At 38.3% G+C, this 13,993-nt stretch overlaps 1 protein-coding gene across 1 annotated transcript in view; it reads right to left on the bottom strand.

Moving 5' to 3' along the window:
• The window catches only part of LOC109841117, a 21,044-nt gene extending 7,358 nt beyond the window's left edge, over window positions 1–13,686 (bottom strand). The window contains exons 1-6 of the mRNA XM_020409986.1: window positions 13,545–13,686; window positions 13,417–13,452; window positions 13,305–13,346; window positions 13,160–13,234; window positions 1,410–1,474; window positions 1,266–1,343 (exon numbers count right to left, since the gene is read on the bottom strand). Of these exons, the coding sequence (XP_020265575.1) occupies window positions 1,266–1,343; window positions 1,410–1,474; window positions 13,160–13,208 (192 nt within the window). The 5' untranslated portion in view covers window positions 13,209–13,234; window positions 13,305–13,346; window positions 13,417–13,452; window positions 13,545–13,686. The remainder of the gene's footprint in view (window positions 1–1,265; window positions 1,344–1,409; window positions 1,475–13,159; window positions 13,235–13,304; window positions 13,347–13,416; window positions 13,453–13,544) is intronic.

Here is a 13,993-nt window from a genome sequence, read left to right on the forward strand (position 1 = left end):
ACATAAGATGTCCCAATAATTGCAGGATATGCATGAACTTCATACTGTTTCCTGAAGTGAGATAGAAGTGTCCTAAAAGATGGGTTTTCTGGAGTGAGTGGGCACCATTGAAGAGGCTTCTATTGTGTTTACTCCTGGATGTTGCCGTAAAATTTAATCTTTAAGAGGAAAAATGGAATTTGCATGTTGAAAGGTGCTCACGGCACAAAGAGTCTTAAAGATTATGTGCTTCATTATTATTTCTAGTTTTTTCTCTAATTTTCAACTTGATACATCATGTAAGGACTTTAATTTAATCAGCTTCATATTGAATTATTGAAGGATTGGCGAACGCGATGAAGAACAGTTCAGAAAAGTCCAGAAGGTTGACGGCCGGTCGACCACGAGTCAGCGGCGATCGACCGAGAACATGCACAAGAGAGCAGCAGGATCTGGAGTTGGATTCGGTCGACCGTCGCAGTCAACCGCCAGGGTTCGGTTGACCGAAGCAGTCTATCGACGATACCCTGTACGATTTTTTATGTTCTGTTGTTGGCATCACGGTCAACCACGATGGGTTCGACGGTCGACCGCGTAGCGGGTCTGCAGCTGGGTTTGGGTTTTCAACTTGTTTTGTTTCCTGTTAGTATATAACCCTAATCTTAATTGATTAGGGTAAAGCAATGACGTTTTGAGCAGTCTTTTGAGAGAGATTATTGCATCCAATTGTGGGAGATTTATGAGAGATCTAGAGGCTTTGTTCTAGGTTTTATTGGTGAGATTTGTAACTCTATTTGTATTCTCTTGATTTCTAATAGTAAAAACTCCCTCCTCCTTACCCCATGGACGTAGGTAACTTACCGAACCACGTAAAATTCATTGTCTTGTTGTGATTGTGATTAGTGTTTGTGTTTGGTTGTGATCTCTCTCGTTCTTGTTCGTGTGATTCGAGCTCCGCTGCGCACAACACATATAGTTTTAGATATTCAGTTTTAGATATGCATTTTTTTTCAAATGCAAAAAAATTATGTAAATTCAGTTTGGAACCAACTTCAACTCTTTGCTACAACCATTTATGAACTCACTATTTTGCAAAAACTTACAGTTGCAGGGATTGCGTAACAAAAACTTGTACACATGTACCGATATAGTTGATATATTGCAAGTAGATTAGAGTATCTGGCAATTGATAGAAACTCAACAGCCGGAAACCAGGAGCTTTACTATTTTGTTCAAGACTTGCATGAAGAATAAAGTAGGATAGTTTACTAAATAACATTGGTTACCGGCTCAGGAGCATCTCTATTTATATCCATAGATTCCAAAGCAATTTCCATTTCTGAATTTGTAACATTCATCTTCACCTGAAACAACGTCATACTTTTCAAGCAAACTGCAAATACGCAACATTAAACAACTTCTGAACTTACCTTTTTTTTTCCGCAACCTTGTAGGGGCGCCAACAAGGCATCAGAGGGTATTGCATGATATGAAGCTGTAGTCAGAAAAAGAGAAGATACCATTAACTAAATACTACTCAAACCCTTAATGAAGTGTGGAAACTATTACTCAAAAAGTGTAAAATTATGAGAACATGGTTTAATAAGGAGGACGATTTTTTTGTAAAATTTTAAGTCTTAATTTTCTTCCTTGTAGACTTTCTATCAATGAAAAACCTGATTGCACTATGTTTGTGATGTCATTCGCATTTGTAACTTGAAGAACACATTATGTCCCCTTTTTTTAGAATTGCGTCGAGATACCAATGTCTTCTACCATCGTCTTGATGAAGACGATCAGGTCTGTTTCCTTATTTTCACTGTTCGATCTCGTTTTAATCATGTTTCATTTCTTGAATTTGGCGAATTTCGATGGATTAGTTGTAGAAACAACCTCGAGATTTTCTGATACAATTATTTAGTCGGTTCGATCTTTGGCTCGGTATTTTGGCCGAGATCTCGATGGATTTGTTATAGAAAGAATCTGAAGATTTTTTGATAGGATAGATCTTTAGCCCGGTACTTTGGCCAATATATTGATGGATTAGTTATGGAAAAAATCTCAAGATTTGTTGATAGGATCGATCTTTGGCTGAGATCTTGATGGATTAGGTTTTGAGTTTGTAGTTATTGGATAAAAGCAAATTTTTGTGTTTACTTGTACTTTGTACAAGTAGAGGCAGCTGAGTGGAAACTAAGAATGTAAATCTTGCAAGAATTCATTTAAATCTTGCAATAATTCACTTAGCAGCAAAAGCTTTTACAATAAACCATCCAATATTTGCTGTTAAGTACCGACAAGGCGACAAGAAAACAGAGAAGAAGCCTTTTTACAGATATTACGTCTCAGCCATTAGAAGCTTGATGTACGCAACGGTCTGTACGAGACCAGACATTGGCCATGCAGTGGGAGTGGTCAGTCGGTTCATGTCGAATCCAGGAGAAGCTCATTGGGAAGCGATCAAGTGGATTCTAAGATATCTACGAGGTACCACACATAAGTGTTTGCACTTTGGTAAGGAAGAGGTGGAAGTACAAGGGTACGTAGATGCAGACTTTGGAGGTAAAGTCGATCACCGAAGAAACACCACCGGTTATGTATTCACTGTCGGAACTACAGCTATTAGTTGGATGTCACAGATACAGAAGATTGTCACTCTATCCACTATAGAAACTGAGTATGTAGCAGTGACTGAAGTCAATAAAGAGATGATATGGCTTCAGGGTTTGTTAACTGAGCTAGGATTCAAACAGAAGAGGAATGTCTTGCACAGCAATAGTCAGAATGCGATTCACTTGGCTAAGAATTCAGCATTTTATTCTAGAAAGAAGCATATTGAGCTTCGGTACCACTTTATCAGATCCCTGTTGGAAGATGACGTGTTGAAACTTGAGAAGATTCCAGGAAGTAAAAATTCAACAGATATATTAACAAAGACGGTGACCAATCAAAAACTAGAATTTTGCGTAACTTCAGTTTGTTTTCATGCATAGATGATGAGGACGAAGCCACACAGGAGATGATGCTTGTTGAGATAACCTGCTGACGACGGTTTGGTCTCTAAGTGGGAGACTGTTGGAATTGGGGTGAAGTCCAAACCTCGTGCAGGCGAGGAGCTCGCTGAGACTGATCCTTCAATAAGCGAAAATGGCTAGCCAATGGTGTGGTGACTGGCTTAGCGTCACTCATGTTGAATCTCTGCAAAACACGATTGATGTACTCTGTCTGGGACAATTGCAAGAACCCTTTCTTCTTGTCTCTCATGATTTACATTCCAATGATCTTTTTTGCTGGACCCAAGTCCTTCATGTCAAACTTCTTTGACAGCTACTGCTTCAAACTCCTAATATCCTTCATATCTGCACTTGCAACCAACATATCATCAACATACAACAGCAAGATAATATAACTGGACTGATATCTTTTGAAGTAGCAACAGTGATCGGCGTTACACTTCTGAAAACCTTCCTTGTACATGAAGCCGTCAAACTTTTTATATCACTGTCTTGGGGCTTGTTTCAGACCATACAAGCTCTTCTTGAGCCTGCACATCAGGTTCTTCTTCAATATCGGAACTGGTACGTTGGGCTCCTGCGCATCGTTCTGTCCAACAGGCTCTTCTGGCTAAGGATCTTCTGCATTAGGTTCTTTTGAGATATTACTTGAGACATCATCTGTATTTATAAATGTTGACTCGCTCTCTGAGTCATCTGTCTTGTGCATGTCCTTATACATCACCTTCTCGTTGAATATCACATCTCTGCTACGGATCACTTTTTTGTTTTCGTTGTTCCAAATACGATAGCCGAACTCATCTTCACCATAGCCGATGAAAGTGTATTTCTTTGACTTAGGATCAAACTTATTCCTACCTTGATCACTAATATGCACGTAAGCTACACAACCGAAATCTTAAGATGTGAAAGTTTTACCTCCTTTCCGTACCATACCTCCTCTGGTATTCTGTGCTTCAATGGAACCAATGGACCTCGGTTGATCAAGTAAGATGTTATGTTGACCGCTTCTGTCCAGAACTGCTTTGGTAGGCCTGATTGTATCCGAATGTTTCTGGCTCTCTCTGTCAACATTCGGTTCATCCGCTCAGCTACATCATTTTGCTGAAGCGTGCTGGGCACGGTTTTCTCCATTCTGATCCTGTGCTCATAACATAACTTCTTGAATCCGGTGTCTTCATACTCATCGCTATTGTCGGTCCTAAGCTTCTTTATTCTCAGACCGATCTCATTCTCGACCATAGCTTTATATCTCCTAAAAGCTTCAAATACTTCTGATTTATGCTTCAGAAAGTAGATCCATACTTTCCGAGAGTGATCATCGATAAAAGTCAACGAAATAGTGTTTATCACCAATGGACGCGATGGTGGTTGGTCCCCAAACATCTGAGTGAACAAGCTCTAGTTTCTTTTTCCTGTGGGTTCTGTCACTTGTTTGAAAACTGACTCTCTTCTGCTTTTAAGTATGCATTCTTCACACATATCTAAATCAACTGATTCTAGACCTGGGAGCTTTCCCTTTGTGTGCATGATCTTCATCCCCTTCTCACTTATATGACCGAGTCTTTGGTGTCACAGTTTTAAAGTCTCATTGTTTGCTGCAACTAAGATCAAACAACGTGCACCTGCTGTCATATACAGGGTACCAGTCTTCTTGCCTTAGGCAATCATCATGGCGTCCTTTGAGATCTTCCAATCATCTCCATGGAAGGTCGTAGTGTATCCTTCGCTAGCCAACTGGCCTACGGATATTAAGTTCTTTCTCAGGTCGGAAATATGTCTGACATCCTTCAGTTCTCATACTGACCCGTTCAACTTAATTTTCACTACACATTTGTCCACAATAGCACACGGTTGATCATCACCAATGTATATATATCCAAGATTTCTGGGAACATACTTCTCGAAGAATTCTTTTTAAGTAGCATAGAACGACGCTCCTGAATCTAACACCCAAGATTCTTCCTTGCTCTCCAAAAAGCATATCAATACGTCGTCTCCTCCTGAGGTGGAAGTGACATTCACCTCTGCCTTCGCTTCCTTCTCCTTCTGTGCACTCTTGCACTGATTCTTATAGTGCCTGGTCTTTCCACAATTCCAACACTCGATAGCCTTCGAGCTGTTGCTTGGATTCCTTGACTTGGACCTCCTATCCTTTGATCTACCTCTGTAGTTTGATTTGTCCTGTCCGTTCTCTCTGGTTGAATTTCTACCTCTTGACTCTGTATGCAATATTAAAGAGGTTGTAGCTTCACCCAACTCTCTCCGTCGAATCTCCTCACTGAGAACCAGATCACGAACATCATCGAACTTCAACTTGTTGCTTCCCGACGAGCTACTCACAGCTGTGACTGTAGCGTTCCAGCTTTCTGGTAAGGAAGATAAAAGATTCAACGCTCGAACTTCCTCATCAAACTCAATTTAAACTGTTGGGTTGTGACCGTATTGAGTTCATTAAGGTGTTGTGCTACTGACGCGCCTTCTGTCATTCTCAGATTAAATAACCGCTGCATCAAATAAACTTTGTTCGTGGCTGATGGCTTCTCATACATATTTGAGAGTGCTGTCATAAGACCCGCTGTGATCTTTTCCTTCGTAATATTAAACATAATATTACGAGTCAACATTAATCTAATAACTCCGAGGGCTTGTCTGTCTAGAAGGATCCACTCATCTTCCTTCATTGACTCTGGCTTCTTCCCTGATAGTGGTTGATACAGATTTTCTGATACAGATAATCCTCTATCTGTATTTTTCAGAATCCGAAATATGTCCATCAAACTTCTCAAGTCTTATTTTTCCTTCATCTGCTGTTTAGGGGTTTCGGCGTAATTTCCCAACAATTATTGCTATTACATAGTGAAAGATTCTTATTGATAAATCATTTTCTTCAACCTTCATGTTAGTGTTATTACGTTCTGCAATATGATTGTCAACTATTTGTCGATAAATAATTGAGTTTAGGGATAAAATGCATAATATAACGAAGAGACCCAATTATCTGTAAAAAGGCTTCTTCTCTGTTTCCTTATCGTCTAGTCGGTACTTAACTGTAAATATTGGATGGTTTATTGTAAAAGCTTTTGCTGCTAAGTGAATTCTTGCAAGATTTAAATGATTTCTTACAAGATTTACATTCTTAGTTTCCACTCAGCTGCCTCTACTTGTACTTTACAAAGTATAAGTAAACACAAAACCTTGCTCTTATCCAATAACTACAAACTCAAATCCTATTAACAGATCCCGAGATTCTTTCTATAACTAATCCATCAAAATCTCAATCAAAGAACTGAGCCGAAGAACGATCCTATCAGCAAATCTTAAGATTATGTCCATACCTAATCCATCAAGATCTCAGCCAAAGATCGATCTTATCAACAAATCTTGAGATTTTTTTCATAACTAATCCATCAATATATTGGCCAAAGTACCGGGCCAAAGATCTATCCTATCAACAAATCTTCAGAGTTTCTATAACAAATCCATCGAGATCTCGACCAAATACCGAGCCAAAGATCAAACCGACTAAACAATCGTATCAGAAAATCTCGAGGTTGTTTCTGCAACCAATCCATCGAAATTCGCCAAATTCAAGAAATGAAACATGATTAAAATGAGACCGAACAGTGAAAATAAGGAAACGGACCTGATCGTCTTCATCAAGACGATGGTAGAAGGCATCGATTTCTCGAACTACTTATTCTTCTTCTTCGATGTTCGATATTGTGGATTTGAGATTTTTTTCATAACTAATCCATCAATATATTGGCCAAAGTACCGGGCCAAAGATCTATCCTATCAACAAATCTTCAGAGTTTCTATAACAAATCCATCGAGATCTCGACCAAATACCGAGCCAAAGATCAAACCGACTAAACAATCGTATCAGAAAATCTCGAGGTTGTTTCTGCAACCAATCCATCGAAATTCGCCAAATTCAAGAAATGAAACATGATTAAAATGAGACCGAACAGTGAAAATAAGGAAACGGACCTGATCGTCTTCATCAAGACGATGGTAGAAGGCATCGATTTCTCGAACTACTTATTCTTCTTCTTCGATGTTCGATATTGTGGATTGACGGATGAAATTGAATGAGTACTCATTTGGAATGTGAATGTATATCATGGTTGATTTTATGATATATTGTTAAATATTATCATTGGATTGATGTCGATTCAGGCTATATGTGTATTCTCGTATGGGAGTCTACTAGAACATTAAATTTTTTTGCGTAAATATAGACATTGGCGACGGGGATCTCCCCGTCACCAAAGAAATCCGTCGCCAATAGTCGTCCGTCGCTAATAAGTATTAGCGACGGGAAAACCCGTCGTCAAGACTGGGAAACCCGTCGCCAATACTTATTGGCGACGGATCCATTTCCGTCACCAATATGTATTGATGACGGATTTTGGGGGCATTAGTGACGGATTTCCTCGTCGCTAATGCCATGTTTTCTACTAGTGATTCCTTTAAGTCAACTTTTTGACATGAAGGACCAGTTATACCCTTACTCATATATGTTTCAATCAAATCCATCTACATCCCGACCCCTTGTAAAATGAACACTTGAGAAAATATCTTTCTCCCCACTGTATCATAAGATTAAAATGGTAAATAATCGTTCACGTCTAGTCAATTACTGGCCAAACAATGTGTTAGCACTAACACATTGGATGGAAATTTTGGGGGGAGGGGGGGGCTAATTTGAAAAAAAAAATTATAAGATTTGGAGACCTAATAGAAGTTTTAATAATTTGAAGGACTAATTACAAAATATTAGGGTGTGTTTAGCTATTTGCCCCTTAACTAGGTTAATATCTCAACCAGGTTAGTTGTGAACTAAGTAGGGGGTGAATCAATCCTATTTTGGATAAGTGCTCAAATTTGACTTAAAAAAATCAAGTTTAGGGTTAGCCCATATTCACCCAAAACAACATTTTAACCTCTTAACCAGGTTAAGCTCTACTAACCTAAACAGTAGGAAGTTGCCAAACGCTCAATTAGAGATTCTGAGGTACTGATACTAAATCCCTTCGTAATTTTATACTCCGGACATAAATGCTCCTTATACTTTTTCGCATGTTAGGACAATTAAGCACATAATGTCGTCTGTGTCGGTTCCGTTCCATTTTAACCACTTAAGCAATTTTTATTTTGTCTGATGGTCTGATTGTAAGATTCCATCATCCTCTCGTGACGACACGTGATAAGGGCAGCGGGTCAGTATAAAAGGCCTACTCCGCTCTAATTTGAATCATGATCTGAGATTCGTTTCCCCCCAAATTCTCTCTCTCTGCTTCCCTCACTCAAATTCTTGGTCATCGTCCATTGTAGATCGACTTCTACCTTCAGCTCAAAGATCAACAGGCTCTGCTATGGAGAAGGATCAAGAATTCACTCCTGTTGCTCGAGAAGCAGTTGAGGCGACGAACATCGAAGGAGGAGGAGGAGGAGGAGGAGTCTTGGTCATCGTCCATTGTAGATCGACTTCTACCTTCAGCTTAGAGATCGAAATTTGAAAGGAAATGACCAAGAATTTGAGTGAGGGAAGCAGAGAGAGAGAATTTGGGGGGAAACGAATCTCAGATCATGATTCAAATTAGAGCGGAGTAGGCCTTTTATACTGACCCGCTGCCCTTATCACGTGTCGTCACGAGAGGATGATGGAATCTTACAATCAGACCATCTGACAAAATAAAAATTGCTTAAGTGGTTAAAATGGAACAGAACCGACACAGACGACATTATGTGCTTAATTGTCCTAACATGCGAAAAAGTACAAGGAGCATTTATGTCCGGAGTATAAAATTACGAAGGGATTTAGTATCAGTACCTCAGAATCTCTAATTGAGCGTTTGGCAACTTCCTACTGTTTAGGTTAGTAGAGCTTAACCTGGTTAAGAGGTTAAAATGTTGTTTTGGGTGAATATGGGCTAACCCTAAACTTGATTTTTTTAAGTCAAATTTGAGCACTTATCCAAAATAGGATTGATTCACCCCCTACTTAGTTCACAACTAACCTGGTTGAGATATTAACCTAGTTAAGGGGCAAATAGCTAAACACACCCTAATATTTTGTAATTAGTCCTTCAAATTATTAAAACTTCTATTAGGTCTCCAAATCTTATAATTTTTTTTTTCAAATTAGCCCCCCCTCCCCCCAAAATTTCCATCCAATGTGTTAGTGCTAACACATTGTTTGGCCAGTAATTGACTAGACGTGAACGATTATTTACCATTTTAATCTTATGATACAGTGGGGAGAAAGATATTTTCTCAAGTGTTCATTTTACAAGGGGTCGGGATGTAGATGGATTTGATTGAAACATATATGAGTAAGGGTATAACTGGTCCTTCATGTCAAAAAGTTGACTTAAAGGAATCACTAGTAGAAAACATGGCATTAGCGACGAGGAAATCCGTCACTAATGCCCCCAAAATCCGTCATCAATACATATTGGTGACGGAAATGGATCCGTCGCCAATAAGTATTGGCGACGGGTTTCCCAGTCTTGACGACGGGTTTTCCCGTCGCTAATACTTATTAGCGACGGACGACTATTGGCGACGGATTTCTTTGGTGACGGGGAGATCCCCGTCGCCAATGTCTATATTTACGCAAAAAAATTTAATGTTCTAGTAGACTCCCATACGAGAATACACATATAGCCTGAATCGACATCAATCCAATGATAATATTTAACAATATATCATAAAATCAACCATGATATACATTCACATTCCAAATGAGTACTCATTCAATTTCATCCGTCAATCCACAATATCGAACATCGAAGAAGAAGAATAAGTAGTTCGAGAAATCGATGCCTTCTACCATCGTCTTGATGAAGACGATCAGGTCCGTTTCCTTATTTTCACTGTTCGGTCTCATTTTAATCATGTTTCATTTCTTGAATTTGGCGAATTTCGATGGATTGGTTGCAGAAACAACCTCGAGATTTTCTGATACGATTGTTTAGTCGGTTTGATCTTTGGCTCGGTATTTGGTCGAGATCTCGATGGATTTGTTATAGAAACTCTGAAGATTTGTTGATAGGATAGATCTTTGGCCCGGTACTTTGGCCAATATATTGATGGATTAGTTATGAAAAAAATCTCAAATCCACAATATCGAACATCGAAGAAGAAGAATAAGTAGTTCGAGAAATCGATGCCTTCTACCATCGTCTTGATGAAGACGATCAGGTCCGTTTCCTTATTTTCACTGTTCGGTCTCATTTTAATCATGTTTCATTTCTTGAATTTGGCGAATTTCGATGGATTGGTTGCAGAAACAACCTCGAGATTTTCTGATACGATTGTTTAGTCGGTTTGATCTTTGGCTCGGTATTTGGTCGAGATCTCGATGGATTTGTTATAGAAACTCTGAAGATTTGTTGATAGGATAGATCTTTGGCCCGGTACTTTGGCCAATATATTGATGGATTAGTTATGAAAAAAATCTCAAGATTTGTTGATAAGATCGATCTTTGGCTGAGATCTTGATGGATTAGGTATGGACATAATCTTAAGATTTGCTGATAGGATCGTTCTTCGGCTCAGTTCTTTGATTGAGATTTTGATGGATTAGTTATAGAAAGAATCTCGGGATCTGTTAATAGGATTTGAGTTTGTAGTTATTGGATAAGAGCAAGGTTTTGTGTTTACTTATACTTTGTAAAGTACAAGTAGAGGCAGCTGAGTGGAAACTAAGAATGTAAATCTTGTAAGAAATCATTTAAATCTTGCAAGAATTCACTTAGCAGCAAAAGCTTTTACAATAAACCATCCAATATTTACAGTTAAGTACCGACTAGACGATAAGGAAACAGAGAAGAAGCCTTTTTACAGATAATTGGGTCTCTTCGTTATATTATGCATTTTATCCCTAAACTCAATTATTTATCGACAAATAGTTGACAATCATATTGCAGAACGTAATAACACTAACATGAAGGTTGAAGAAAATGATTTATCAATAAGAATCTTTCACTATGTAATAGCAATAATTGTTGGGAAATTACGCCGAAACCCCTAAACAGCAGATGAAGGAAAAATAAGACTTGAGAAGTTTGATGGACATATTTCGGATTCTGAAAAATACAGATAGAGGATTATCTGTATCAGAAAATCTGTATCAACCACTATCAGGGAAGAAGCCAGAGTCAATGAAGGAAGATGAGTGGATCCTTCTAGACAGACAAGCCCTCGGAGTTATTAGATTGATGTTGACTCGTAATATTATGTTTAATATTACGAAGGAAAAGATCACAGCGGGTCTTATGACAGCACTCTCAAATATGTATGAGAAGCCATCAGCCACGAACAAAGTTTATTTGATGCAGCGGTTATTCAATCTGAGAATGACGGAAGGCGCGTCAGTAGCACAACACCTTAATGAACTCAATACGGTCACAACCCAACAGTTTAAATTGAGTTTGATGAGGAAGTTCGAGCGTTGAATCTTTTATCTTCCTTACCAGAAAGCTGGAACGCTACAGTCACAGCTGTGAGTAGCTCGTCGGGAAGCAACAAGTTGAAGTTCGATGATGTTCGTGATCTGGTTCTCAGTGAGGAGATTCGACGGAGAGAGTTGGGTGAAGCTACAACCTCTTTAATATTGCATACAGAGTCAAGAGGTAGAAATTCAACCAGAGAGAACGGACGGGACAAATCAAACTACAGAGGTAGATCAAAGGATAGGAGGTCCAAGTCAAGGAATCCAAGCAACAGCTCGAAGGCTATCGAGTGTTGGAATTCAAATCACAATACATCCCGCATGTTCAAATAATATTCATTCACTACGTAATAAAATCACAAATATATTACATATAGGTAAAATTCAAAAGTCATAATATGTCTTAACACAAGTCTCACTCACTCATCATCGTTGTTGTCGGCATCCCTGTTATCAGCGTCGTCTGCATTAGAACGTCGTATCGTACTGCTGCTCCCTACAGGAGTAGCTCCGATTTTTCATGCGCTATAGGCCTTATTATTTTTATCTACTAACTGAACATTCAGAAAATATCATGTCTTGTTTAAACCTTCGAAAGGTAGATGACTGCTCCCCATAGGAGGACTAGGCTCATTCAAGGGAGAGTAAACTGCACCTCCCCAATCAACCTCAGTAGCTTTCTCCATTTTATTGAAATTCTCCTTTGGCCAATATCCCACTACAGAATCTCCAAATGCCAACCACCAATTTCCAGTTTCCTGATCCTACAATTTAAAGAAGAACAAGTAAGAGTTATTTACAGATGCACTTCATATAATGTAAGTGAGTATGGCTACTTTATTACACTTCAGACAAGTAAGAGTTATTTACAGATGCACTTCATATAATGTAAGTGAGTATGGCTACTTTATTACACTTCAGTTCTATATTATTAACATATGGATCTCTAACCACGTTGTCATTTATCTATTAACTTTTAAATACAAGTGAGGATCTTGTTAAAATCTTATCAGCAATGTTTAATTCTAAATATCACACAAATTCCTTGAGCTGTAAAAGCTTAACTAATAAAATAACGCTTTCGTCGAAGGACAAAGAGTACATGTATTAGTAAAATATGAAACAGAGGATAGCTGACTACATCCCAAAAGTTAATGGGGTCATTTAGAAATCAGGAAAAATAAAGTAAAGGTGGCTATCAGACTTCATACTAGAGATAAATTTGTGGACAACTCCCTTGCATAGAAATAAATTTCAAAAGAAAGTTGAATGCTTGATGTAAGTCTACAGAAAACGGAGTTAAACCCAATTCTGATTTACCTTTGAAGATAGTTATGTCAATTAACTCTTGAATTTCACCATAGGTAGAAAGGGGAAATATTTCAATCCCAGGACAAACTGCTCTAGATACCACAACAAATCCTTGAAACATGAGATTGTAGCAAGCTTTTTTATAACCAGCAGCCTGCATGGACGACACTAATCATTTTGTGATATGTAGAATCTTAATCCTTGACACATGAGATCATCAAAAATTGTGACGGATCATTGCCCATGGGTGAAATTAATGAGTCTATCTGAACGTAAAAAAAAAAGTTGATTAACCTGGGGGTTTATCTGCAACAATGAAACTATACGGGTAGTAAGTAACAATGATACTACATGGGGTCTATGTACAATTAAATCCTTAAGAAAGACTTACCAAGGACTTGGGCTGCAGTAATTCTTTTCTTCAGATCCTGGGTCAGCATCTTCCTGATTAAATCTTTGGCACTATCTGATATAGATGGCCATGGTGAACTATCGATCCTGGGTCAGCATCTTCCTGATTAAATCTTTGGCACTATCTGATATAGATGGCCATGGTGAACTATCGAAGTCAATATCGCCTTGTAGTATTTAAATCTTTGGCACTATCTGATATAGATGGCCATGGTGAACTATCGAAGTCAATATCGCCTTGTAGTATCGCATCAAATATTCCTTTCTCAGTTTCTGCAAAGCCAAAATATAACACTTGTAAAGAAAATAAATTTAAATCACAAATAAATCACTCTTTAACCAAACTAAGGGAGTCTATTTTTTACCGGCCCAGAAAGGAGGTACCCCATTGAGAAGAATGTATAAGATAACCCCAGCACTCCAGATATCGATTTCTTTTCCATAGTTGCGCCTAAGAACCTCAGGAGCAAAATAGTAAGCACTTCCAACTATATCTCTGTACACTCTACCTGTAATGTTTTTAAACAAAAGTAATCAATTATGTAAATTATGCCCATAGCATACACACTATAATTGCAAAATAGATCACAGACATGTCCAACTATTGCTATGTTTTGTGTATAAACTGTAGCAGTATATATGCGAAGGCCAAAGACCAAGGAATACAAAGAAATCATGAAATTTAAACTTACGATGCCATATGACATTCTACTTTGACTGAGTCTATTTACAAGTCATTTGAAACGTCATGATCTATTTGTTACAGTTAAAGTTATTTTGGAAATCAACATACGTTGACATTCTATTTCGAAGC

Source organism: Asparagus officinalis, chromosome 5 (assembly GCF_001876935.1).
Source record: "Asparagus officinalis chromosome 5, Aspof.V1, whole genome shotgun sequence".
Taxonomy (NCBI): Eukaryota; Viridiplantae; Streptophyta; class Magnoliopsida; order Asparagales; family Asparagaceae; genus Asparagus; species Asparagus officinalis.